This window comes from Manis pentadactyla, chromosome 5, assembly GCF_030020395.1.
Source record: "Manis pentadactyla isolate mManPen7 chromosome 5, mManPen7.hap1, whole genome shotgun sequence".
Lineage (NCBI taxonomy): Eukaryota > Metazoa > Chordata > Mammalia > Pholidota > Manidae > Manis > Manis pentadactyla.
The window spans coordinates 161,253,072-161,278,343 of record NC_080023.1 but is presented as its reverse complement, the minus strand read 5'-3'; the positions used below and the strand labels follow the sequence as shown (position 1 = coordinate 161,278,343).

General features: G+C 56.4%; 1 protein-coding gene across 10 annotated transcripts in view; it reads right to left on the bottom strand.

Annotated features, from left to right (window-relative positions):
* PLCG1 (phospholipase C gamma 1) overlaps positions 1–24,736 on the bottom strand; it is a 35,508-nt gene extending 10,772 nt beyond the window's left edge. For 6 of the 10 annotated variants that reach the window (XR_008997953.1, XM_057502991.1, XM_057502992.1 and 3 more), the window contains exons 1-14: positions 24,648–24,736; positions 23,913–24,215; positions 5,293–5,445; positions 5,092–5,185; positions 4,885–4,932; positions 2,632–2,716; positions 2,454–2,537; positions 2,171–2,205; positions 1,897–1,969; positions 1,680–1,781; positions 1,345–1,463; positions 1,175–1,260; positions 987–1,107; positions 101–269 (exon numbers count right to left, since the gene is read on the bottom strand). Coding sequence is in view for 9 of the 10 variants with exons in the window: in XM_057502991.1 (XP_057358974.1) it covers positions 101–269; positions 987–1,107; positions 1,175–1,260; positions 1,345–1,463; positions 1,680–1,781; positions 1,897–1,969; positions 2,171–2,205; positions 2,454–2,537; positions 2,632–2,716; positions 4,885–4,932; positions 5,092–5,185; positions 5,293–5,445; positions 23,913–24,129 (1,386 nt within the window). In the remaining variant the exon portion in view is untranslated. The remainder of the gene's footprint in view (positions 1–100; positions 270–986; positions 1,108–1,174; positions 1,261–1,344; positions 1,464–1,679; positions 1,782–1,896; positions 1,970–2,170; positions 2,206–2,453; positions 2,538–2,631; positions 2,717–4,884; positions 4,933–5,091; positions 5,186–5,292; positions 5,446–23,912; positions 24,216–24,647) is intronic. The other 4 variants (XM_036902277.2, XM_057502995.1, XM_036902279.2 and 1 more) reach the window with 1 other exon arrangement.
* Between the last annotated feature and the right edge of the window lie 536 nt (positions 24,737–25,272).

Genomic DNA, 25,272 nt, shown 5'->3' with positions numbered 1-25,272 from the left:
GCCGAGCCCCACCAACTCACCCAGCCTACCAAGAGCTGGACGGATGGCCAGGGATAAGTGTTGGGAAGTGTGGGGCCCCCTACTGGCCCCCAAGCCCTACCTTGATAAGGATCTTCCTCTTGAGCTGGTTGGGTGAGGGGAGCCCATCGGCAGCAATGTCCACAGGCTTGGTGAGCAGTGTGTCCCCGAGTACCTTCTTGAAGTACTGGGCCATGTTCCTCTGCTGGGCGATGCTGCAGTGGTCCTCGATAGACAGGATAACTGGGTACCTGCATGGCAGGGGGCCAGGGCAGTGACACAGACCCTGTGCTTCTGCAGGGTCAAGGCTCAGTCTAGAGAGCCCTCAGAGAATGAGCTGTTAGGAGCCAAGGGCCTGGGAGCACTGTCTATAGGGGCACTATCCCAGAGAAGAGGCAGGACCTGGCCACTTGCAGGGGGTCCTATGGGGCACCTATGGGTGCAGCAGAAACAAAGGGGTGTAATGGCTACAGATGGAAGACCCCAGATTTGGTCCAATTACGGATGCTGCCCCCAAAATACGAGAGACACACCCTACATCAGAGAGATCAGGAAAGATGAGTAGTCTGCAAATTTAGCTACTGGGCCCACAGCGATCCCATCAGTAAGGTGGGAGAGACTAGACTAGTACACGAGCAGAGGTTAGAGGCGAACAGGACTGCAGAACAGGACCGAGAACACAGACACTTCTCTGGGCTGTGAAGGGAAAGGAGGTGGCAGAACAATGGAACAAAAAGGCCAGAGTTAAGGAAGTATTTTTTGAGGATGGGAAGAGTTTGTGTTCCACATGCTACAGAGAAGGACCCGTGAAAAGGATGGGCCAAGGATGCAGGGACAGGGGGTAATGCAGGAAGCCAAGAGAAAGGCCAGAGATGAAGGCAGGGGAGCAGGGACATCGGAGGAGACCCACTGCCCTCTCACAGGAGAGCTGGAGCCACGCCGACCGGAGACCCCACCCCACCACTCACTCTGAGGCCACAAAGGCATGCTCCTTGATGGTGTGCAGGACGTCTGAGAACTTGATCTTGGTGGTAAGGGTGTGTCCGTGGTAAATGACTGGCATCCCATCAGGGCCGTCCCAACAGTCCACTGGGGAACAACAGGACACGGTCAGGCAAAGCCTCCCAGCTGACTCCCCAGGCCAGCCCCCACGCACACTCAATGCAGCGACAGCCCATCCGCAGGCAGCGAGCGTAGGCTTCCAGGGAGGACTCGCTGGAGAACTGGTCCCCGGTCAGGTACCTGGACAAGGAAGGAGAGACAGGGATGGTCAGGCAAGGCCCTCCCTCCCCGTCTGGGCTAGGTGGGGCTGAGGGCGCCACTCACGTATTGTGCGAGGAGGAAATCCAGTAGTGGGAGAGAGGGTTGTTCATGGTATCTGGGCACACTGCATCCAGCTGTGAGTTCCATACGCTGTTCTCTTTGGAGAACAGGAAGGTGACAAACTGTCCAGGAACAAATGTGGATGGGAAGAGAATTGGGCCCCTGACCTAGCCCACGGGTCCAAGGGTGGTGGGCACTCAGCCTCCAACGGGGTGGGTGGTGGACAGTGGGGAGGAGCAGGTGGCACCTCTAAGGAGACTCCGGCTGCTGAGAACCAGGAGGGGTTCTGGTCAGCGCCACCCATCTCTTTGGCAGGAGGGATCAAAGGGAGAGCTCACCTCGTCCAGGAAGAAGTGCGGCTCCTCAATCTCTCGCAGTGGGTCCCGGAGGAAGCTGAACATGAACTCCTGCACCTGGAGCCGGTCAACAGCCCACAGCTCCTGATGGGGGTGGTAAGGGGGGAAGCATGTGAGAGGCCTTCAGTCAACGACAAGCCCAGCCCTCCTCCGCCAGGCACCCTGGCCCAGGCCCAGCCCCAGCCCAGCCCAGCCATACCCCCTGGTACTCAAGGAGGAACTGCTGGAACTCAGGAAGGGACACTCGGCAAAGCTCCGGCCGCTCCCCTGCCCTGCAGGACAGAAGGGAAGTGCTTGGTGGCCAGCGGGCTACTGTGGCCCACAGACAGTGAGGGGCCCCTTGGAAAACAGGCCCGGCTCTCGGCCAGCACAGCTGCCTAGAACGGTCCAACATGGCTCACCCCATCCACTCCCTCCCACATGCATCGGGAATCACCCAGTGGGGAATCCCACCTCCCCACTTTAAACCAAACCTCAGGGCACTGGCTTCCAAGAAGGGGAGGTCCATCTGCAGGAGACAGAACCTAGTCAGAGTGAGAGCACCTGGGAGGCTACATAGGAAAGGGGCTCTCAGGAAGAAAGGCTGGGGCAACAGATGGGGGAGGCCTCGAGAGAGCTGGAGAAATGGCATCCAAAAGGCCCCAAGCAGGGAGGCAGGGCTGGGGCAAGCAGGGCTGGGGCTGGGGCTGGGGCTGGGGCTGGGGCAGGAGAGCAGGGCCTGGGCCAGGGCCAGGGGAGGGCAGGTGGCTCATGCACCGTCTTCTGGGCGCTGTACATGAGGCTGCGGTACAGCTGAGCAAACTGCCCATAGGTGATGTCACTGCTGCGCTGCTCCAGGTCCTGCGCCAGACAGAGTGGAGGTCTGGTGAGGCCCACAGGCCCAGGGCCCCTGGCCTCCCCTGCCCCACCCACAGACGAACCACAGAGCCCTTACTGTCAGCCGCTCTCGGAGGAAGCGCATGTTGGGGACCCGATAGTTGACCTGGGACAGCATGTTCTTCAGGTCCTTGGCTGATATACTGAGGGAACAGGAACACACCATGGCCTCAGCCAACCTCCCAGGGCCTCTGACCTAGGTGTGGGCTGCCTCCACCTGGGGCCCGAGAGGTAAACCACACTACTCAGGGACCCACAGTCCTGTGGGTGAGGCTGGGCCAGAGCCCCTGAAGTGACTCTTCCTTCCTCGGGGCCTGTCTCCTCACCTGAGCTACGAAAAGCCCCCGATTTGGCAAGGAGCGGGCAGGCTCAGCAAAGTGGGTCAGGGACGGGGCCTGGAGCCACCAGCAGGCCTCCCCTCCTCGGCACCACACGGCCCTTACCCCTGGCCCCTCAGCCCTCCTGGGTGAGCTGGCCCCCCAGCACAGAGGGAAGCCGCCTCTGGTGCTGCACCTCTGGGCTCCTGCAGGGCTTGCCCACAAATTCCCTGTGACTCCCCACCGCACCACCCCCCAGGACACTGGGAGTTCAGGTCTTGGCACTGGGCCCACAGGGAAGGTCACTATCAGTCCAACACCACAGCTGGTGACTGGGCCTCTCCTGGGGTCTGACAGGGAAGCATCCCCGCCCCCTGGGGGTGCCCTGCCCAGGATGTGAGGCTAGTGGACACCACCATGTCTGGCAACAAGTTAGAAAAGATGGGGAGAAAGGGAGGCTTTTTCTCCTGGAAGGTGGTATCAGGGAGGGGGGAGCAGGCACCCCTCCTCCTCTGGCCCAAGAGCCTGGCAGACAGCATGAGAACTCCTTGAGTGGATTCGGTTCCGTCCTGAGTGGTCAGTAAGCACTGCTCTAAACAGTGCAGCTCATCAGGCCCTGTCATCCAGGAGGCAGCTGCCAGTGGCCTCGCTCTGCAGGTTAGGAACGTGCGGCTTGACCAAGCTTCCTCTGTGGACTCTCTGCCATCAGCATGACAAGCAGGCGGTTCTCTCTCCCACCAAAAACATCTGTCTTGTCCCTGCTTACCTCTCCAGTTACTGCCCCCTGCTCTGGTCCCCTCACAGCTACACCTCGAAGGAGCCTCCATGTTCCCTTCTGCACCCCCTGAGCCCCTCCCCACTCCTTCACTGCCTGGTCAAGGGCGCCAGCAACATCTGTGCTGCTAAGTCCAACAGTGCCACGCAGTCTGCACGCATGACAAAGCCAGGCGCTGCCACCACTTCTTCCTCCCTGGGCTTCCAGAACTCCTGTATCCTCTGGGTTTTCCTCTTCACGAGCTGCTCCTTCTCACCTCCCCAGGCCCCAATATTCAAGCAGACTGGGATCCGCCACTGGTGGATCTTTTCTTGCCCTTTCTTACTACACTTGCCCCCAGGTGACCTACCTAGCCTCATGGCCTTCTGAATCACCTGTATGTTCCTCAAGTAACATCTCCAGGCCCAACTGCTCCCCTAGGGTCCTTCTACCTGCCTGCCTACTCAGCACCTCCACCTGAACATCTAAGGGCATAAAACTTAACACACCCCAGACGTGTTCCTCCCATGGCCTCCCCACCTCAGTGGCAACTCCACCTTTCCAGATGCTCAAACCAAAAAAGCTTCTGTCGTCCTCAACCCCTCTTTCTCTCACATCTCCAAATCAACCTATTAAGAAAGTCTATTTGGGCTCTTTCTTCAAAATACAGTAGAAACAAATCTGGCCACTTCCTGCCACCTCCACCCTGCCCTAAGCCCTCTTACGTTTCTCCTGAAGCTGGAGGCCGCTTCCTAACAGAGCCCTCCAGCTGAGCCCTGCCCTGGACTCTCCAGCAGCAGCCAGCGATCCTACGTAACACCTCTCTTCAAACCCTCCACGGTTTTCCATCTCTTTCACAACAACGATCCAAGGTTCTTACTGTGACCTGATCTTTGTTCCGCATCTTTCCTTGGCTGCCATGCCACAGCCTCAAAGCCATGAGCCTCAAAGGCACCCCCTCTCCTACTCTACAGGCCGCCCTGACCCAGGTCTACACTTCCTGTTCCTGCACACGGGTGGCGGGGGGAAGGCACACAGCTTATTACACTCGGCCTCTCTTGAAGGCTGTGCCAAGGCTGTCAGAGGGCTTTCTGCAGGCAGCTACTTGTGGCAGAACCCCCTGCCCTCTGACCCTGCTTGAGGCAGGTCCTCTGGCCCTCCAGGCAGCTGCTCAGAGCATGGCTACTGTTCTGGCTGCCCCAACTCGCCCCACAGGACCAGAGCACAGCTCGGCACCCACCGATCCTCACGGTTCCGATCCACTGAGTAGAACTGCTTCCGCAGCCACCTGGGGGGAGAGAGGCCTAAAGTGAGGGTCATTTGTCCAGCCAGGACCAGGCCTGGGGAGGTGAGCAGCAGGCAGTGTCTGGGCACAGAGGCCTAGGTCCCTGCCCCTGCTCCCTAGTACCTAATGCCCGCAACCTAACCCATCAGGGGGGGATCTTACCTCTCAATCTGCAGGGGTGTGGCCGCCTGCGATGTATCCTCCATCAGCCAAGTTAAGCCCTTGATCCACATATTCACTTCCTCCTCAGATGTAGCTGTGAGCGGGGCGTAAACAGCTGGGCTGCAGGCCCCTCCTCCTGAGCTGGGAGTCAGTGGGCATTCCCCTTAGCTCCCCTACCTCGGCCAGGCCCTGGACTCCTACCTTGCAGGCTCAGGGTCTTCAGGCGGAATTCCATTCCATACAGGATAACAAAGCAGTGTGATTGGTCTGGTCGGAAAGCAGGGTCCTCCTGGTAGCGATCAAAATCTCGTGAGGTCTTCCCTGGGCGGATCTCCTTGATTTCCCGAATGTCAACTAGGAAGGTAGGGAAGAGGCCAAGGTCAGCCTGGGGTCTCCAAGAATCAGCACTGAAATGAGGGAAGCCTGGTTTCCTCACTCCCCCTCAGGGAGGGGCCACAAGAAACCTCCTCTAAGGGGCAGAATCAAGACCACACACAGTTCTGCTAGATGGTAAGAGAGCAGGGCTGAGTCTAAGGGTAGACCTCTGCTTAAAAAGAGGTCTGAGTGAGCTGTCTGGGGGAGCAGGGAGCTCTGTCCTGTGTACTTTCCCTCACTGAGATATAGGCAGGTTAGTCTGACTTGGAAAAAAGCTGGCCATTAGAAAGAGCAATGGGACCCAAGGCTGTTCTGTAAGGACCATTTTCTGACAAAGTGCACAAACCAAATCCTAAGTCCCAAGGGTAGGGATGGGATTTGGCAGGCCCAAGTGGATCTCAGGATCCATGGAAGAAAATAGGGATCAGGCCCAGAGCACTGGTACATCCCAGAAATTGCCCACCTCCACAAGACAACCCCAAGCAAGACTCAGCAAGAGGCAGAGTCCCGAGGCAAGGGCTATCCAATGGGACACTTCCCTCTCCTGGCTCTCAGAGGGTCCCTGCATGACCCCTGCCCTTGCACAGCACAGAGCAGGGAAGCACACAGGTCTGAACGGCAGACTTGCCTCGGAAACCATGCTGAATGACTCATTTAACGTCCCCCAGTCTTGGTTTTACAATCTATAAAGCAATGGGCTTGACTTTCTTGAGAAGGCAGGGTGGTAGAAAAAACAGGCATGGGTTCTGGGGCAAGACTGCAGAGACTAGAATCCCAGCTCCCCCTCACATTAGCTGTGTGACCTCAGCAGAGTGACAACTGTTCTGACCCCACTGCTTCATCTGTGAACACAGGTAACAAACAACACTTCATGAGGTTGTTGGTGAGCTCCAAAATCATAACAGCCAAAAATACCCAGCTCTGCAGGTGGCACATGGTCGGGGCTCACTCAGTGCTGGCTTGCTCCATCACCAAGTCTGCCCTGCTGTGCAGATTCTGACTGCAGGTGTAGAGAGCACAGGGAAGGGCTGCCCCAGGCCACACACCCGCACATTGTCTTGGTGCTGGCTGGAACCCTGGACAGACGGCAGACTTGCCAGGCCAGAAAGGAGAGATTTGAGGAGGATCTGGTCAAATGGAAGAAGCCTGGCTTAGCAATCAGAGACAACTCTGAGCACCTCTTCAAATGCTCTCACTGGGAAGATATGGACCCAGGAGCAGTGCCAGCACACTGTGTGGCCAGCCTCCACCCCAGGCGTCCTCCCTCTTGGCCCAGACTGTACACCACCCTGGCTGGATGTCCTAAGGGGCCCAAACCCCCAGGCTCTCTTCCTGTCTCTCTCGCCACAGCTGCCCCCCATCTGTCCCACCTCCAACATCCCTTCTGGGCCCAAGCCTGCTTCCTGCCACAATGCTGCTGGGGCTACCGAGGCCTAGGCTGGTTTTCCCCCTGAAAACCTGGGTTTGCCTGCCAGCTATGCTGCCCCCCAGCTCTCCTCACCCACCAGCCATCCTTCCTGAGTCTTCTGGGACTCCTCCCAAAGTTGTTCACTAAGAGAGAGACAGCTTCCAGGAATGGGAGAAGGAGCTGAACAGGGGAAATGCCCAGATCAGAAACTGCAGAACAAAGTTGTCCTCCCACAGTCTGACTCCTCCCAAAGTTGTTCACTAAGGAGAACAAGCTCCGCAGGCCTTCAAAGCCCTCTGTGATGGGGCCAGGGATTCACCTCCCAGCTTCCACCTCCCATCTTCCTGCTTCATCCAAACCAAGCTGGACCAAGGTCAAGAATAGCAGGTGCTTCCTGTCCCCCATTTCACCCTGGTTCCCTCCTGGGCTCCACCCTCTCCTACCAAAGACCCAACCAGGAAGCACCCTCCTGTACAATCATACCCTTGACCCCTCATGGCACCACGTGTGTTTATGTTCTTCATCTCCCCCAAGGCCAGGCAGGGCCAGTCCAGTGCTTGTTGAATGACTGAATGAGCAAATGAAAAAAGCATGCACCCAGGTGGGGGAGGGGCCACAAATGGGAGTGAAGTTTTAAAATTAAGGAGTTACACTCAAGTAGAAACAGGGAGGGGGGAAACTGAGTCATAAAGACCCAGCCTGAGAGACAGCTTCCAGGAATGGGAGAAGGAGCTGAACAGGGGAAATACCCAGATCAGAAACTGCAGAATAACTATGAACTCTGCCCTTTGAAACAGAAACCAGTGAGCATTTCCGGTGCAGAGCTGCTGCCACCCCCTCCCACACGCATGTACAGGCACACAACCTCACGCACATGCACATGCACGTAAGTCAGGGCCTGCACGGTCCCCAGCCCAGGGCCCTCCTCGCAGCTCTGCCCACCAGCCACTGCAGTTGGTTGATGGTGCAGCCACCACTAGGCAGGAAGCTGGAGGGTCAGTCTGAAGCCTGATGCCAGGCCACATGCAGCTACCCCCCCCCCCCAACACCTCTGCCAGCAGGCCCTAGGGGAACCTCTGGCCTGCTCTGTGCTCCTGGGCACATTTCAACGGACACTAGGCTGAAGGCAGAACAAGCTCCTGCCCAAGACAGGGACCAAGTAGGTACACAGCAGTTCCAGGCCAGATGCCCAAGTCTTTTAGGCTCCAGCTGGCCACAGCCAGTCCCTTATACTTCCCCAGAAGGAGGTGCCAGCCTGGCCCTGATGCTCCACAACAAGCCAACAGTGGGCTGAAAGGAGGTGATACTAGGGAGAGATGCTCTATCACATTCTTAAAAGCGTCTCCTGTGCGACCTCCCAACCCCATCCCCCTTCTCCTGCTTCTGAGAATACAGCAGGTCCCCTTCCTGAGAGAGCCAGGGCTGGTTCTCCAGGGGATGCCGTCATGGAGAGGAGACTCCCCTGGGGCAGGCACAGCCTCCGCCCCAGTGGTGGGGAAGGGGAGGCTGAGCCAGTCCAGTTCGTTCCGGGAGAGACCTGTACTGAGACCAGAAGGGCAGGAAGAGAGGCCCTCCTGGGATCGGGGAGGGGAGGAGAAATGCTTAGAGGAGCAGGAGCAGCACCTTATCCCCAGAGACCTAGGGCCCAGCTCTCACCCCCTGCTCAGAACCACAGCACATCAACACCCCATGAACTTCAGGGAAAACAGAGGCCAGGGGGCAGAGGGGGCCTCGCGAGGCAGGAGCCGGGGGAGCTCCCTGCGGCCAGGGCAGTCTGAGGTGCGACAGGAGGGAACTGGGGCCTCGCTGATGACACGGTCCCGTCCCCAAGCTCATCCTGGCCTGGGAGGGCCAGGGGTTCCGTGGGCACACCCCAGCCAGTTCAGCCCGCGCGGAGCCACAGCAGCTCATTCCTCCAGGGACCAGCTCCTGGAGGCCCGTGCTCAGGCTGCTCCGGCTTCAGGAACGGCGTGGGTATCGTCACCCCACGCATGGCCATGGTAGTGACAAGATAAGCTGCCTGGGTGGGAAGGGGGACTCAATTCCTACCATTCACTCGACAAACTCTCGTGAAGAAATAGCGACCAGCCTTTCTCCAGAGGCTCTGGGGTAATGAGGGACCACTCACGCCCGGGCCAGTGACTGGCATCATACACCAGCTCTGAGGGCTGGGTTTCTTCTCATAGGCCAGGCTGCCTGGTGCCCTGGATAGAAACCCGGGGGCCCTGCTGGCACTCTTCCTCCTCCCACAACTTCAGGAAGCCCCCCTTTTTGAAGGCCCCTTTTTGAAGCAGATGAGAACCACACAGTCTTCGATTCCAGCTAGGCAGACCTGGGCAGGGGCAGTCCCTCAGCCTCAGCTTGCCCATTGGTAAACTTGCAATTCCTACCTCACAGGGTTGCACAGTAAGGACCTTGCCAGCGACCACTGGTCCCAGTGGAGTCTGAGGAGCCTGCTGCCTGCCTGTGTGCCTGGTGGCATCCACATGGGGCCTAAAAGCCAGCAGCAGGATAGGCAACGGCAGCTGCCTGCCAGGGCTTTGCTGGGGAGAGGTGCAGATGGGCCACGGCTGCCTGGGGACACGGGAAAAATCCAAGTAGCCTTTCTTCAGGTCAGAAACGAGTCTTGCAGGGAGAGGGGTGGAGTGGGGCTCCTGGGCCCTGGGTTCAGATCAGTGCATGCAGATGTGCTGTAGGCCAGAGACCGCTTCCTGAGCCTGCGGCCCCTGGCCGGTTGCAGCCATGGCACCCACCTACAGTCACCAACAGTCTGAGGCATGTGGTGGGGCACCAGAATTGGAGACAAACAGGACCCAAATCACAAAGACCAAGATTCAAATCCTGTTTCTAAGCATAAAACTCAGCCTCCAGGCAAGTCTGCTTTCCTCTCTGGAAGGTCATAGAAAAAGTGAAGGTTTTTGTAGGAGTAGGCCTGCCCTGAACCCCTCCCATGCAGACAGATGGCGACACAAAGATACCCACATGCAGAGTCAGTCTTGGCCTGCCCTGACTGCCCCAACTTTGGACTGGTTTTCATGCAGAAGGAAACATGCTCCCTGCCTGGCAGCAGGGCCAGCTGTAAACACTGAGGCACAATTCCATAAGTCTGAATTTGCAAAACCAGAGCTTGAATGACTGGGAGGGGAAAACTTCCCTTTTCTCTCTTGGCCTATGGATAGATTCCTAGCCTGAGATCACAGAGACTACAGACCAGCAGTTACTCAAAGCAGAGTATGCAAGTCATGCAGGCCTGGAGAGCAAACTGGCTTCTAGACACACCAGTAATGGCAGTCACTTTCCCTTTAAGAGCCCCAGTTTCCTTATCTGAGCCACAAATCTGATCACAGGTACTCTAAGGCTATACAGCAACAAAGGGTACTCTTGCTGCTCCTAGGCCCAGCTTAGAACTTGCCTCTGCAGAAGAGCAGCCCCCACCTCTGGGATAGCACCCACTCTACTGGGTGAGGAGAGGAGAGGTTGCCACGAATGGCAGGCAGCCAGTCTGGAGCCCGGGAAGGGACAGAGGACACTGACCACAGAGGACCTGTCTGTGCTAGGCTCCTCTGAAAACAGGGCTGCTTCCCATCTCAGAATCCTGCTTCCCACCCCCTGCCAGACATCAGGCTCAGCCACAGCCCTCTACTAGCCCTCCTCCTTCCCAGTGCATCTGACACTCACTGCATATATGTGCACCGAGGCAACACTCCTGTTGACCAGGAAGAGTGCCAGGACAACCTGGGAAGGGAAAGGGGGTGGTAAAGGCAAGACACCAAGCTCTCTGCAGGGCTCCTTCTGAGTACAGCCAGGGAGAGCCAGCAATCCTGCCCCAGAGAGTAGAAATGTGGCTTCAACCTGACCATGGTGGGTCCTGGGAGGGAGAAAGGGAGGCCAAGCATCAAATCCAAGAACCTAAATTAGACCCAAGCTTCTTGGTCAGGAACCTGTGTCCTAGCATCCTCTGCCTTCAACAAAGTCATTTTCCAAACAGCCCTGCACAGATAGCAGTCCCCCAAACCTACTGGCCCACTAACTATCCATCAGGCGAGGATGACGTATGGAGAAGGACCCTGAGCACAAGTGCGACCAAGGCCCCACCTCTGAGCCCATCTCCCTTATCTGCAAGACGAGGTCCCCACTCTTGGCCCCCCCTTCACTGGGCTATGGTGAGATGTCGGTGAGAGAACAGACACAAAAGTGACTTACTGGAAAGGGACAGAAGGACACACTGAGAATCAAACCTCCAAAATGATGACAATATGGCCAAGACCACCACCACCACCACCACCACAACAGAAGGAAATGGCATATATTACATGAAACATGCTTTCATTGAAATATTTCTCTTTACAAAGTGCACAAATTATTGATGTGAACTGCAGTAGAAACTATCCAAATAGAAATGCATATGTAACTACATTCTGCAACTTAAAGCAGTTACAATGCATGAAAAAATACGAAAAGTATTTTTATCAAGTTTAGAGAGCTTGAAAGAGGTAAGTGACTATTACCTGGGCAGGTCTCTTCCCCTCTGGGGGTTTTCACTCCCCCCGCCCGTGGCATGTGGACCCCCAGATCCCCTCCAGGACTGTGGGCCCAATCCCGCATGGGTGCTGGAAGAAAGTGGGGAAAGACCAGCCTTGCGCAAATGGGGTCAAGTCCAATCAAGACAAGACCCACAGATCCCAGCCCCAAATTGGTTCCCTCCTGAGCCTTTGCATGTGCCAGGCCCACCTTGTCACTTAAAGTCTCCACTGGCCTGGCATTCTCAGTGCTCCACCATTCTTGTCATACACATCCTTGTCGAATGCTTCCTGGTGTCCAGGCCCCTGGCCTGTGAGTCCAAGGAAAAAAACCACATTTGACTCTTCGCTCCATTCCCCCAAGCTGGGTCCCTGGGGAGGCCTCTAAATGTCTAGGGTGCTTAGGAGCAGGAATGAACACTTGAGTTAGACTCCACAGCTAATTATCTAAGAGGCAGCAAAGGCCACAGGTGCTCAAATATGGTACCAGGGATGGCTTCCTGGAAGAGGTGGTGCAGTGGGTCAACAAATATGCAAATATGCAATTTGCAAATGCAGCACATTTGCAGGTAGGTGAAGTGACTATGGGGACAGAAAAAAGATAGACTGGCCACAGTTGCGGGATGTGGCCTCTGGGGGCCAATGCTGTCTGCGAACACTAGAGGTTCCTGCAGCAAGTGAGAACCATGGGAAACTAATGGAGCTTTGGGGAAAACAGAACAGTAGAAGAGGCAGGCTCCCTGCATACCACACTCTGCTTGGCTCTAAACCAAGGCCACCAGGAGCTTCAGGGTTCCAGGGGTCAGAAGAGGTATGCACATCTTCCCAGAAATGGTATCTCATCAATTGCCCTCTCTACGTGCAGCTTGCAGCAACTGATGGGCTTTTCCCAGTCCCCCCACCCCTCAGGTGGGCCACCCCCTTCAGCATCCTCCAGAGATACTACACATCCAGGGCCTGAGGGTGCACAGACGGAACTGGGCCTGCTCCCCCAGGGGTATGCTGAGCCAGAGAAAGGATGCTGCAGGGGGAAGCAACTGCCATCTGGCTGATATCCATTCCCATACCTCTGCCAACCCACCACAGGTTCCTACCCTGCTCCACCAGAGTAGAGCAGGTGCTGCACTCCAGGGTCCCCTTCACAGGGAACGAGAGGCAAAGGGACTCTGCACTCCAGGGTACCAGTATCAGCCAGGAGCATACACAGCTTTGACAGCCTTTACTGCTCCGAAAGAAAAGGATGGAGGTGGCCAAATAGGAGGCAGACCCGGGACACAGGTAGGAAAGGAACCTGATGCAGCAGGAGCCGAGGTATGGGATGGCCAGTAGTTTCCACACTGGCTGCCTAGTGCCCAAGGCCTCTGGCAGGAGCCAGAGTCCCCCTCATCCAATCCCCTCTCTGCTCTGAGGCTATTGCCTTTCCCCCTTCTCCCCACAACAGGAACAGGCAAGAACAGCTTCAGCTCCCAGGCCCCAACAGACGAACGTGAGAGTGGAGAAGCAGGTAGCCATCCACCTCCCTTTCACAGATGAGGATCCAGGCTTGGAGACCCACAGTCACAGGGTCTTCAAACAAAGGAAAGGTGAGGCTAGGGCTTATCTCCTTCCTGTTCCTGTGCAGCAAATGCCTTCCAACCAGACCAGCAGGGGAGAGAGGACCAGAGCCCTTCTGGGAAACACACAGGGAAATCCAGCCAAACCCTGAGTCCTGGTTATACCAAGGGTAGTGCTCACCATCTGCTCTACCTTGGATTTCGTCAGTCACTGCTCCCTCCCCCAAACACCTGACCAAGAAGGGAAGCCAGGCCTGGCTCAGCATCTGGAGTCACCTTGATAAACAGGAAAAGGGCATTCAGACAGCTGGATAGAGGTCTGTGGGACTCTCCTACACGGTACCCAGCACCCCTATGTGCTGCTTCAGGTCACAGCTGTAAAGGATCCTCTCCAGGACAAGAATCATTTAGTCTAGATTCTAGATGAATCTCTTTAGGGCACTGAGGAAACAGAGGCTCCAGAGGGTCTTGTCACGATCATGTGGTGGTCATGACAGAGCCCTTTGCATGGCCCAACAGCAGCCACCATCCCTGACAAGCAGTGAAAAAGCCAGAAAGCCATAGCAAGCTTTCATAACACCTAGGCAGGCAGCCCTCTCACCTAGGACACTAGACTAATCCTGCCCATTTCAAAGGGGCCAGAGCACACCCAGGCCCCGGGGGAAGGGAAGGAGGCCCCACCGAGGGAACCCAAAGCCAGGAGAGAGCCGGGCAGCGGCCGAGTGCATTTATTCCTTCATTCCATCATCTGAGCAAACATGTATTAGACACCTATTCTACTCAACATCAGGCCCTGGGTGGGGTCCTGAGTAAACAGAGATCAATAAGGCATTTGAGTTCCTGCCCTTGAGAAAGCCCCTGCCTGGTGGAGGAAACAGATGGGGAACTGGATAGCTATGAGGTCGTGCAAGGCGTGGAACAGGGACATGTCTGTGGAGCTGAGAGCACAGAGAAAGTTCTACTTGGGAAGCCTTGGAGACAGCTCTGCAGAAGACAGGTCTGGAGGGCTGACCTGCCCATGTGGGCCAGAGGGGATGACGGAAGCCAGGCGTGGATGCAGCTGCTTGGCTGTTGGGAAACAGCATTCCAAGCTTCGGGATGAGGGGAAGGAAGGTGGGCCTACACCGACCTCCAACACACCACAGTACAGGAAGGCCACATCAAGGAGAAGGGCTTGCCCCAACTTTTCTGGCCAAGCCCAGTGACTCCCTGGCAGCCCCTGGTAGGCCTCCAGGGCTGAGGACATATGCACTCTGACCTCTGTCTCCCCTGCAGGCTGATGCTGCCTAAAGTCTTTCTAGAGGGCCTATGCCTGCCACGTCCCCAGATACAGGGGAGAGGTCCCAGAGCTGTCCCAGAATCTCAAAAGGCCAAACGAAATGCCCCCACAGTATATGCAGGCTGCCTGAAGAGCCAGCGTGCTAAGCAGAAGACACTTTTCTATCCTCATCTCTCCTGACTCTCAGAGCAACCAGTCAACCGCACCCCACCTCCTGCTTACAGCTCTTTTGATGTCTCTCTCATAACCTCTCCCAGCTTTCCTGCTTCTCCTCAGCTCCAGGCCCACCCCATTATAAGCCTTCATCAAGGCCCAGGCCAGGGCCTTCTCTCCTGAGGTGCTCCCCTCTCCCCGGCCAGTGCCGTCCCTGCCGCGCACCCCTTCCCCCGTGACCGAGAGCTCACACACTGCCCAACCCCTTTGACCTGGCTACCTACGTGCCACCTCCACCCGATTGCCTCAAAATCAGCCCCTCCAAACCAACACGTTGTCTTCTCTCACGAAAACCCAGACCTCTTGCCACACCTCCTGGGTTAGCTAACAGCACCTCCTCCAAACAGGTATACAGAAGAGAAAGTTTAGAATCATTCCTAACATCTCCTTCTCCCTCACCACCCCCCAATCTACTCCTTAAACAAGTCTCACTGGCTGTATTTATTGTTCACAAGCATATTCACTGAGCACCCAAACGATGGGAGCCATGTATGCATTTTAAGGTTACTTGACTGTCTTCTCCACTGCAGTGGCTCCTTGAGAACATGGACATGTCTGGCAGCTTCAATGTCCCAGTGCCTAGCAGAAAATGCAAGGCCTAGGAGAAGAAAAATCTGGGGCCTCCCTCCCCCAAGGAAACAACAGGGGCCTCTGACTGGCAGTCTCAGTGATGGGGTTGAAGTGGGGGGTCAGGTGGGTGGTGGACCGCAGAGGCCTCCCCTGAAGAACTTGCTGAACCCCATGCCATCTCATCCCCCGGCCCCAGCTCTGGCTCCCTGGCTCTCTGTGGTCTCCCTGTTACTGCCACCACAGGCCTTGGTCCCTCTTGGGGAGAGCTGGGGGCAGCCTTTAAACCTCCAAGAGTCAACCTGGACTAGGAGACCTGCTCAGGAGCGGAGTCGTTCGGAGGCCTGCTTGCTCAGCAGCCCTCTGCTGCACACCCCCCAGACTCTCCCCTCTCAGAGCTGCTCGGCCCCGCCTCTCGTCAGCACTCCCCTTGGACCATGCCAGCTCAAGTCAAGCCACTCTCTCTGTCCTGCTTTTGGTTCCTGGGGAGGCAAGGCCCTGGTGTGACGTAGTCTGACCCCACTCCGAGCTAACAGGGAACTCAAGCACTCATTGCTTCCCCAGGAAACCTGGCAGATTCCTCAGACCTGCCTCCCATACAGAGAGGATGGCTACCTTGGACATTCCCTTTCCTGATTTTAATTCCCTAGTTCTACTCTCTTAAGACAGCCTCTGGCTTACCCTTCTTCATACCCATCTGAGGCTGGCTGCCTCACCCTTACGCCATGGGCCAGTTCTCAGAACAGGGACCAGGACAGACATCCTCATGGGAACAGTTATGGGCATCAGCTGTTCTGTTCTCACTGGAGGGGATGCTCCCAGTAATTCACTGCTGGCCTCAAGAGGCCCTGAGTAAAAATTTGGGAGGCAATGTGACATATGCCACCTTTTCTAACCTCTTTGATGGATAGGCTAAGAACTCCCAAGGAAGGCCGCAGTCCCAGTTGGGAATGACAAGTAAATAGTCACATTATGCTCAATTACTGCTGTGGGTAGAGGAAGCAACTAGGGTAGGAAGAGGAGAGCTGCCTCCAAACAGCTGGAGGACTATCGGGTGGAGCAGGGAGCAGTGTCTGCAGGGACTCAGAGACAGACTCTGTTGCCCACTGTGCCCTGTTGTTGCGCACCCTCCCAGCTGCCCACCTGCCCCCAAGAAGGCTGAGAAGGCTTTGGGACCTGTGGCCAACTCGCCCCTTCATTCCTAAGGTTAGTCACTCCATGAACTTGGGCCCTGAGGCTGAAGCCACTCCATCCCATGGGGTTAGAATTCACCCACCGCACCCACACTTACAGCTACACAGCCAGAGGCCCAGTGCAGTCAATGTCCTACTCTCCCCCCCACGGGTAAGGCCAAGCCAAGGACACTGTGACCTGGGGGCATCCCTTAAACCACCACTTCCCTTGGGACATTTCAGCTCAGCTCTATTCCCAGGTGTCCAAGAAAACAGGGAGCCAACCCCAAAGTGAATGGCCCACCCCTACTGTGTTAGAATTAGATCCCACACAAACAAGTGGTCACACCATGGCCCAACCCCTCACCAGTCTGGTCAGCTGTCAGCTGCCAGGGCCTGGGGCTTCGGTCAGACCGCCCACTCCACCGTGCCCACGCTGTGCTCCCCAAGCACCTCACAGTCTCTGAACAGATCCTCTAACCTACACTGGCAAGCCTGCCAGCAGTGGGAGGGACCCCACAGGGGCAGGGTGAGCTGCCACAGAGAGAAAGCTGTTTCCGTTGGGACTCTGGGCTCAGCCTACAGAACTTTGGGCACAACTTTCTCCTGCTGGCCCTGGGCTTTCACGGTTTCCTGTGTGTTCCAGATTGCAAGCTTCCCAGAACCAAGGACCGGGTCACCTCCTTTTCTTGCTCCCTAACCCAAGCTTCCACTGCGCCAGGCCTGGGCTCAGCAAAGGAGATGCCAGTCTTCTGCAGGAGAAAGTACCGCCCCATGTATTCTGTATCCTGAGTCTTGCTGAAGCCAGGGCCACCAGCCAACACCGGGAAGGGCCCGGAAGGAAGCAGCAAAGCCTATACACAAAGCCTACATGTGGGTTATAAAAAGGAGCTGTCCCTGCCTCCCCCAGGATGGGCCCTGTTCCTAGGAGGTGACGAGTCAGGGAGAGAGCTAATACTTGTGCCTGGGCAGATAGCCACTGTGGCCTCTCAAAGACTAGCCAGGCACCACCTCGAATGAAACTAGTCTTACAAGGAGGGGAGGGAGAACATTAAGATCAGAGCCAGGAATCCAAGTGCAGACTCCTCGAGCCCCATCTCCTGGGACCATAACCTCCCACAGAGCAACCAGCTCCACTATCCCCACCGCCTCTTCCCTCCACCAGAGTATTCACACACCACCCCCTGCCCACAGTTCTTTTCCTATCTGCCGAGGGCTGCAGACACTCCCCAGAGGTCTGCCAGGCATCCATATTCCTCACTCTCTCTGGAGGCCCCAGCACACCCAGCAAAGGAGCTCTGGGGAGCAGCTGTGAGGAGAGGCAGTGAGAAGTTCTAACTCTGGGGTGACAGCAGGAAGCTGTGGCCACAACAGAGCAGGCTCAGAGGCAGCTACGCAGGGGCACGTGTGCTGAGCCAAAGGCAGGGAGATGACAGTCAGGCAAGGGCAGGTGACCCCTCCAGATCTAAGCACAGAGACCCCATCACGATGCTTTCCTACCCCCCCTACAGGGGGTGAAAGTAGCAGTGGACTATATTTATCTAAGCACAGAGACCCCAGCCAAGGCAGCCTCTCGACACACACAGGCCATGGCAACAGAGCCGCCTCACCACCTCCCATGCCCAGGTCACAGAAATGTCACTCCTCCCCAGGCTCCCTTCTCCAAATCCCTCTCCAACAATCTCTTGTCCAACAGTGGATGAGAACATGCCCATGAACTCTACGGCACGATTTAAATACTGATTTTTCTCATGCCCCAGTCCTCTGTGTAGACTCTGGGAGGGAAGAAAGAAAACCAGTGGGAAAGAGACTTCTAGCCCAGGCTGTCAGAGCAGCCACTGGTGGCCAGGCTAAGTGGGAGAAAGAACTGGAGCTCTAGTTCCTTGAGGTGAGAGCCGAGGAAAATGCTTATTAAGTGCCCACAAGTACTAAATGCTATACTGAGCGCTTCCACACGAAATCTCTTACTCGCATGTATGATCTCATTTGACTATTGTTAATATGCAACTCTAAGAGGAAGAAATTATGCTGAACATTAGTTTCAGATAGGTACTTTAACTTTTCCAAGGTCACAGAAGCACTGGGACTTGAACCCACATCTGACCTACATCTGACCTATTCTAGCCACAAATCTCTGGTCACTGCAGTCCAATCATGAGTGGCTACTGGAGGTCACTCCTCACCCTTTGCTCTGCGTACAGTCTGGTCATCTGCCACCATACTGCTCTCTAAGATTTCCCCCAGGAAAGCAAGGTGCCATGCTTCTTTGAACAAAGCACTCTACAAGGAGCTCTAAAACATTCCCCTCCTCCTATCCCACCCCCATTTCTCCTAGGATTCTCCTTAAAGTCCTCACTGACTTCTCCAGTTCTGAGAGAAGAAGGGAAAAAAAAATCTCCTCTCCCCTTTGTGACATTAGGCCTCACTTCCTCCCTCCAATTTATCTATCCATCTCCGGCCTCCTTGAAACCATGTCCCAGAGGAAAAGGCAGAGTGGGAAGAGATGCCAGGAGTTAATGGAGAATGACAGAGACAGCGACAGCAAAGGCAGAGGAAGGCCCCATCATTCTTAAGTGGTGGCATTAAAGCACTTCCTGGAACACAAGGGTCTCCCACCAATGTGACTAATTCTGGTCACTGCATTTCTCTGGGCTTGGCACTTAGAAATAGGCCATCTAATACCTTCATATGACACCAAAGCAGCAGCCTCCAGTCAACTGCCCTGTCACCCTGCAGAGGTCAGCAGCGGCAAAGAACCCTGATAACAGAGGGGCTGCTAAGAGCTCTGAGAGACAGAGAACAGGTGGGCCTCCCTGTCACCATATCAAAGGGCCTGGTGGCCAGGTACAAGCCCTCTCAATAAAACAGGCGCATCTGCTCCCTTCTCCAAGCAGTTTCTCCTTAAGAACTTAACCCTCATCTTCCTCCTTGTTAAAGTGCCCATGTGTCCAGCACTTACACGGTGCCACACTCGATGTGAAGCACTTTACAGATTCTCACCGATCTTAACATAACCCTTATCAGATAAATACGATATGTTGTTATCCCCCTTTTATATAAGAGGAGCCCTGAGAGAGAAAGTCACACACTCAAGGTCACAGAGCAAGCAAGGATTTTAACCTAGGCAGTCTTTGAGTTCAGAGCCCAAATGCTGAACTACTCGGCTCCACCATCCCCTCCCTCCAGACCCAGGCCCTGCTTTAGTGTGGTCTGCCGCGTGCTCATCACCTCTCCTGCAAACTGCATTAGCTCACCGGCCTCCCTCCTCTACCTCTCCCAGACAGGAGGTGCAAGATAATCAGTCCTGCTTCAGCCTCTGCTGACAGCCACTGCCTACAGGAGAGTGTAATGCCTAGGCTGCCCCCAACCAGCCCCAGCCCCTCACCACCACACTCCTGACCCCCTCATGGCAATCCCAGCACCTCAGCCTGAGCACAGGCCTGTTCCTCAGCTCTTCGAGGCCGAGCTCACAGGCCTCCTCCCCACGAATGCTTTCCACACTCTTTCCTCCCACCTGCAGCTCCTAAGCAGAGCTCTTAACTCTGCATGCACAGTGCTCTCGATATAGACCTTTATTATGGTACATAACACACAGGGTTATAATTACATGTTCCTAAGGTGTCTGGAGGTCCCTAAATGGCACAGACCAGGTCTTACTTATCTTTTGACCCTTCAGTGGCCAGCACTGGGAAAACAGGAGTTCAAACACTATTTACTGAATAAATGCCCCTCATTCCAAGGGACTACCCAAAACACAGCTAGAGGCCAAAGATCTCTGACCAGTGACTCAAGCCCATGCTTTTGTGTACATGCAATGAGAAGGTGGACGTGTTGGGGGGCACCAGTGCTGGATATGCTCAGCTCTCCAGTCACCTGCGAATCAGGCCCCTTTCCTAGGCTCACAAAAAAGAGAGAGTGCCCCAGCTGTAAGGGGGTCCTGGCAGGGCTGGTGTGGAAACCAACACAAGCCTGGGGTGCTGAGGAAACACTAAGAGGTCTGACTTCCCCTGGAAAACTACAGTCAGACAGGAAACACACAGGCAGGGATGGCCAGCTCTGGAGATCCGGACACGTGCTCTTCTTGCCCCTCACCCACTGGGAGCAACCAGCCAGCACAATGAAAACCCCAGATGACACCTGGCATGCCCACCTCAGGCACCTTGGGCCTAGCCTTCAGAACAATCCTCAGGTCTGTCTCCTCACCAGTCTGACAGCCATAGGGTCAGGCCCCAGACAGATGGTCCCAACACCACCTTGCCTCTGAGTCCGAATGCCTTGTCCAGGGGGACTGCTTTCTTCTGACACCCCTTCCACTGTCATCGTCAAAGGTACCACTTGGAATTGTCATAACCTGTTTTGGTTTCCCTAAGAACAGGACCTGTTTTCACTTACCGCCTATGGGGGCCTAGCACGTGGAGTATCTACGGAAGGATCAAAGACAAAAGCCTGGGGCTCCACAGTCCCCACAAATGTGCCTGGCTGGCTTTTAGAGCCCTCCGTGGAGCTTCCTCTGCTCACAGCGACCTCAGACTGAGCCATCTCACCCCAGAAGGCACCAGAAGGAAAAGTGTGGGGCCAGAGCCCAGGAAGTCAAAGGTTTCTCCCCAGAGGAGCAACACAAGTTAAGGACACAGAGCCTGAGGTCCACTCAGAGCACAATGCCAGGGCTTAGAGTCTGGGGTCTGGCCAGCCAGCCACTGACTGGAGCTGAATCCAGCTAAGGTTGTCACATACCAGCATCGTCACCCGTGGCTTAATTCACCCTCCGTATTTCCATTTTTGTCACCTATAAAATGGATTAGCCAAAAAAACATGATGAAAAGTCTCTGTAGCACTCAGCAGGAAGCCTGTAATTGCTTTGTACTCATGTATGTTATTGTCTGCAACATATAAAATCTAACATCAACCTGGTTCCTGTCACACCGCCATGACACCTGGCACCAAAGCATGTCCCCACCCTTTTCGGCCAAACTACCACCCCAGAAATCTGCACGTACCAGCCCCACTTCCCAAGTGGCAGAGTGAGAGGACACACAGTTAGGCCAATACAGGACTGAGATGCATTTTCACTGCATCACACCGTCTCTCTCTCAGGGCCACGGACACCCTGAGAGTAGCAGAGGCACCTCTTTGGCCAGCCTATAGGCACTGTACGGCACCCGGGCAAGGTCGTTGGGAAGGGCCAGACACCTGAGGAACCTGGGCAAGAGGCCAGGTGGCAGGGGACCCAGCTGGCAGCTCAACCCTCCTCAGAGCCTGCAGAGGGGAACCGCAGGGATTGGAACCCACCAAGGTGCATCCACGAATGTGCAGAAGGGGGTTTCTTTCAGCAAGAGGCTCCACTCAAGATCTGAACTCCACACAAGGGTCTAGCAGCCTTTTCCCCTGACTCCTTCAAACTGGACCTCCAAACTCCAAGGGCCAGGGCCCCTTCTGGCCCTAGACCTAGGCTCCAGGACTCTCAAACCCCACCTAACTGATAAGACTACTGAATTTGTACCCCTCTGACTGACCCACCCTTGGGGACAGAGGCCATCAGGTCCTCTGCATTTCTGCCTTCATCCCCCAAAGACCTGAAACACCACGGACTAGACTCCTCCCTCTTTAACGCCCCCTTCCTTCTGTTCAGGTCCTAACTCACAAAGTCACACAGGAGTCAAATGTGCACAACAACCTGTACTTACTCTATACACTGTTCTACATGGTAGGTGGGTGGGTTGGGGCAAAACAAAATCATTTCCTCCCTTTTTCCAGGTAGTGATCTAAGTGCAATGTGAACCTGGCCCCCATCCTTCCCTCCCACATCCTCACCCTCTCCTTACAGTCACACTTCATCTCCCTCAGCATTCCCAGTCCAGGGTCCAGGAGGGCCATCATACTCTATTACTGCTATTGTTAGTATTACTAATAGCTCACATTTATTAAACATTTACAATGTGTCAGGCACTGAGTGAAATGTTTTGCATCAATTTTCTCACTTAATTCCCAGAGCAACTACATGTAATGGATATATTACTATTCCCACTTTACGGATGAGGAAACTAAGGCTCAGAGAAGATAAATAACTGGTCAGGGAACACACAATTAAGATATGGGCTTCAAACCCAGCCTGCCTTGAACCACTGTACCACACTTACTGCTGGCGGGTCACCTGTATGGTTTAAAATGCAGCCTGTTACCAGGAGATCTCTATCGGGGAACTTCCAGCCAGGGCTACTAACTAACCAGAGCGCAGGGAGAGCCACAGGAGCAAGAATAGGGCCATGCCTGGAGCCTGTTCCCAGAACTACCTCAGCTCCCTGCAGTATCTTGTCCTTTCTCCACTTTGGAATCCGGTCTCTCAAATCACGAAATCTTTCTCCCAAAAGCTGACAGAGCCGTTGCGGACCGAGGAAGGCAGCTGCCATTTCTAAGTTCAGCAGCTGTGTCAGACCCGGAGTCTACTTGAGGATGGCTGCCTCACCACAAGACCTTCCTTCCTCCCAGTCTCCTCACTAATCTACACAACGTTCACCATACCCAAGGTCTACAGGACCTTCCTTCCCTTGGGGGTGTCACTTCCTGACCCTGCTACACGGACCGAGTTCTGAACCTAGCTCTAACACCAGTCTCTTGGGGGTCCTTTCAGGAAGCAACCCACAGCCTGGGGTTGCAGACACATCATCTCTCACACTTGGAGGTGGTGGGGTGAGGGTGGATGGGTTGGAGCAGAGCCGGATGCCCATCCAACCATGGCTCAGGCACGCACTATGTCGAATCACTATGAAAGATCTGGGTTTTTTCAAAATACCCCAACTCTTTCCTAACCAATACCTGAACAAAAGCAGAATAAGGCCTGGGAAGGCAAAGAGGCAAGAAACCAAAAGTAGCAGCTCCTGGCTCCTGCAGCTATGGGACGCATGACACAGTACACAAAAGACTAGACCCCAAGCTGTCTGTATGCTCTTGAAAAGAACACGTGACTCCAAAGCACTGAGACTGGCCTTTCGGGGGCCACACTCTTGACAATGTGTTTCCAAAGGCAAAAGAGGCCTGGCCCCTTTACCAAGAGTCTCTGCCCAGGTTTTGGGTGTCTGCCCACCAACACAGACCTCCAAAATTCAGCTTCAGGACAAAAGGAGCCACTGATTTCTCTCACGCTTTTCCAAACCAAGCAGGACCACCTTCCTTCCCAAGAGGGAGCTGAGTAGGACCCGTTCTGCTCCAAACAAAAACAGCCCGACCCCAACATCTGCCTAAGTTCTACTCAGGGAACTGGAAGGTGTCTTTGCAAATAGGAGCCCAGTCTGGGGGCCCTGAGTTTCACCAAGACTGCTTTTTGGAGACACGGTGGTGGGCGGTGACTGTCTGATCTGGCCTGTTTTGGAGGATGGGTGCGGGACGCTATCGTGGCTCCCCTAGCTAGCCTCAGCCCACACCCCTCCCGGGTTGTAGGGGTCGCGATGCCTGCCCCGCTGCTCTACCACCAGCTAGGACTCTTAAGCCTCTGGTCAAAGCGCCTGGAACACTACCCCCGGCTGGGGGAGGGGTGTCCTGTCAGGTGACTGAGGACCCGGATGCCCCCCGCCCTCGGTGACCACCAGAGCTGAAGCGGGGGCGGGCCCGGAGGATATGGGGGAGGGTCCGAAAGTTTATCCAAGTCAGCGCAGCCGGGGGGCCGGGGCACGCGGGCGCCAGGCGAGTACCCTACTATCCCCGCGCGAGCAGTGGCCCCCGGGGAGGGGTCGCACTTACTGGCCCCCTCGATCTTGTCGGCGCCACGGCTCCACGTGATCTGCCGCGTCTCCAGCTTGACCTGGAAGGTCTTCCGCTCGGGCCGCTGCGACTTCTTGGAGTAGAACAAAGTCATGACGGTGCCCACCTCGAGGCTGCGGCAGAGGTGCAGCACCTCGGCGTCGGAGGGCGCGCCGGGCCCACAGCCATTGGCGCAGGGGGACGCGGCGCCCGCCATGGCTCCGGCGCTTGGGGCTGCGGCGCAGGCCCGGCCGGCGGCGGCGACGACTTAAGCGACGGGCGAGCGGGCCCCGGCGGCGGCTCCTGCGGGAGGAGACGGGGCGGCGCGTGAGCGGGGGGCGGGGCGGCTCAAGGCCCCGCCCCGGCCCGCGCGCTGGGAACAAAGGCGCCCGCGCGCCCGTGGGGAGGACCCCCGCCCGCCGCGCCTGCGCCCCGCGACCCCCGGGCAAGTCCCGGGCGGGGGCGATGACGGCGCGAGAGCGCGCGCCTCTGGCGGTCAATCACCCGTCCCCTTCATCCCCCCCCGAGCTTCCTCCCGCGGCGTGGGCACAGCAGGCGGCCGCCTCGGGCTCGCCGGTCAGTCAGTCGCACACGCACCGGCGACTGCCCAGCCCACTGTCCCGCACAGGCCCAACCGGGGCCGTTTCTCAACTCCGCTCCTCGAGCGCCGCCCGCGCAGCGGCTGGGAGGAGAAGTGAGAGCTGCCCTCCAGGCCCGCCGGCCAAACTGAGTTACCTGGGCGGGCTGCCCGGCGAAGAGAGGAACGCCACACCAGGCCGCTTCACACCCGCGGTGGCGGCGGCGGCGGAGGCGGGTCCTCTAAGCGCCCTCTCGGGGGAGGGGCGGGGGCGGGTCTTCCCGCGGATAGGCCGGCAGGCTCTGATGGACAGCCGGCTGTCCCACCCCGCCTCTGGCCGTGCAGAGCTGGACCGCAGGCCGCTCCTGCGACCGCCGGACCCACATCTGTCCCGCCCCTGCGGCCGGCTTTGCAGGGTCCTGTCATTCAAAGGGCCCCCAGGCCTGAGCATCTCCTGCAGGGCCTTTAGACCCACACCCCACAATGGCCTTCGTCTCTGTCGCTCGCGTAGGCCACTGCCGGCCCCACCTCACGTTCCGTCTCCATGTGGCGGGACGCGGAGTCAGGCCCTACCTCACCGCGCCCCTTTTGCAGAGGCAGTTCAGAGCTTTCCCGGCCAGATACCTCTTGTCTTCCTCCTTCTCCAGCCGCGCTGCCTTGTAGCCTCAGAAGCTTCTCTTTCCCCAGGCTGGGTCCGGAGCCCACTCCCAAGACCTGACGTCTGCCATGGCTTCACTCCCAGCACCAAATCTCTATCTTCCTTGTATCCCACTGCCTGCCCCA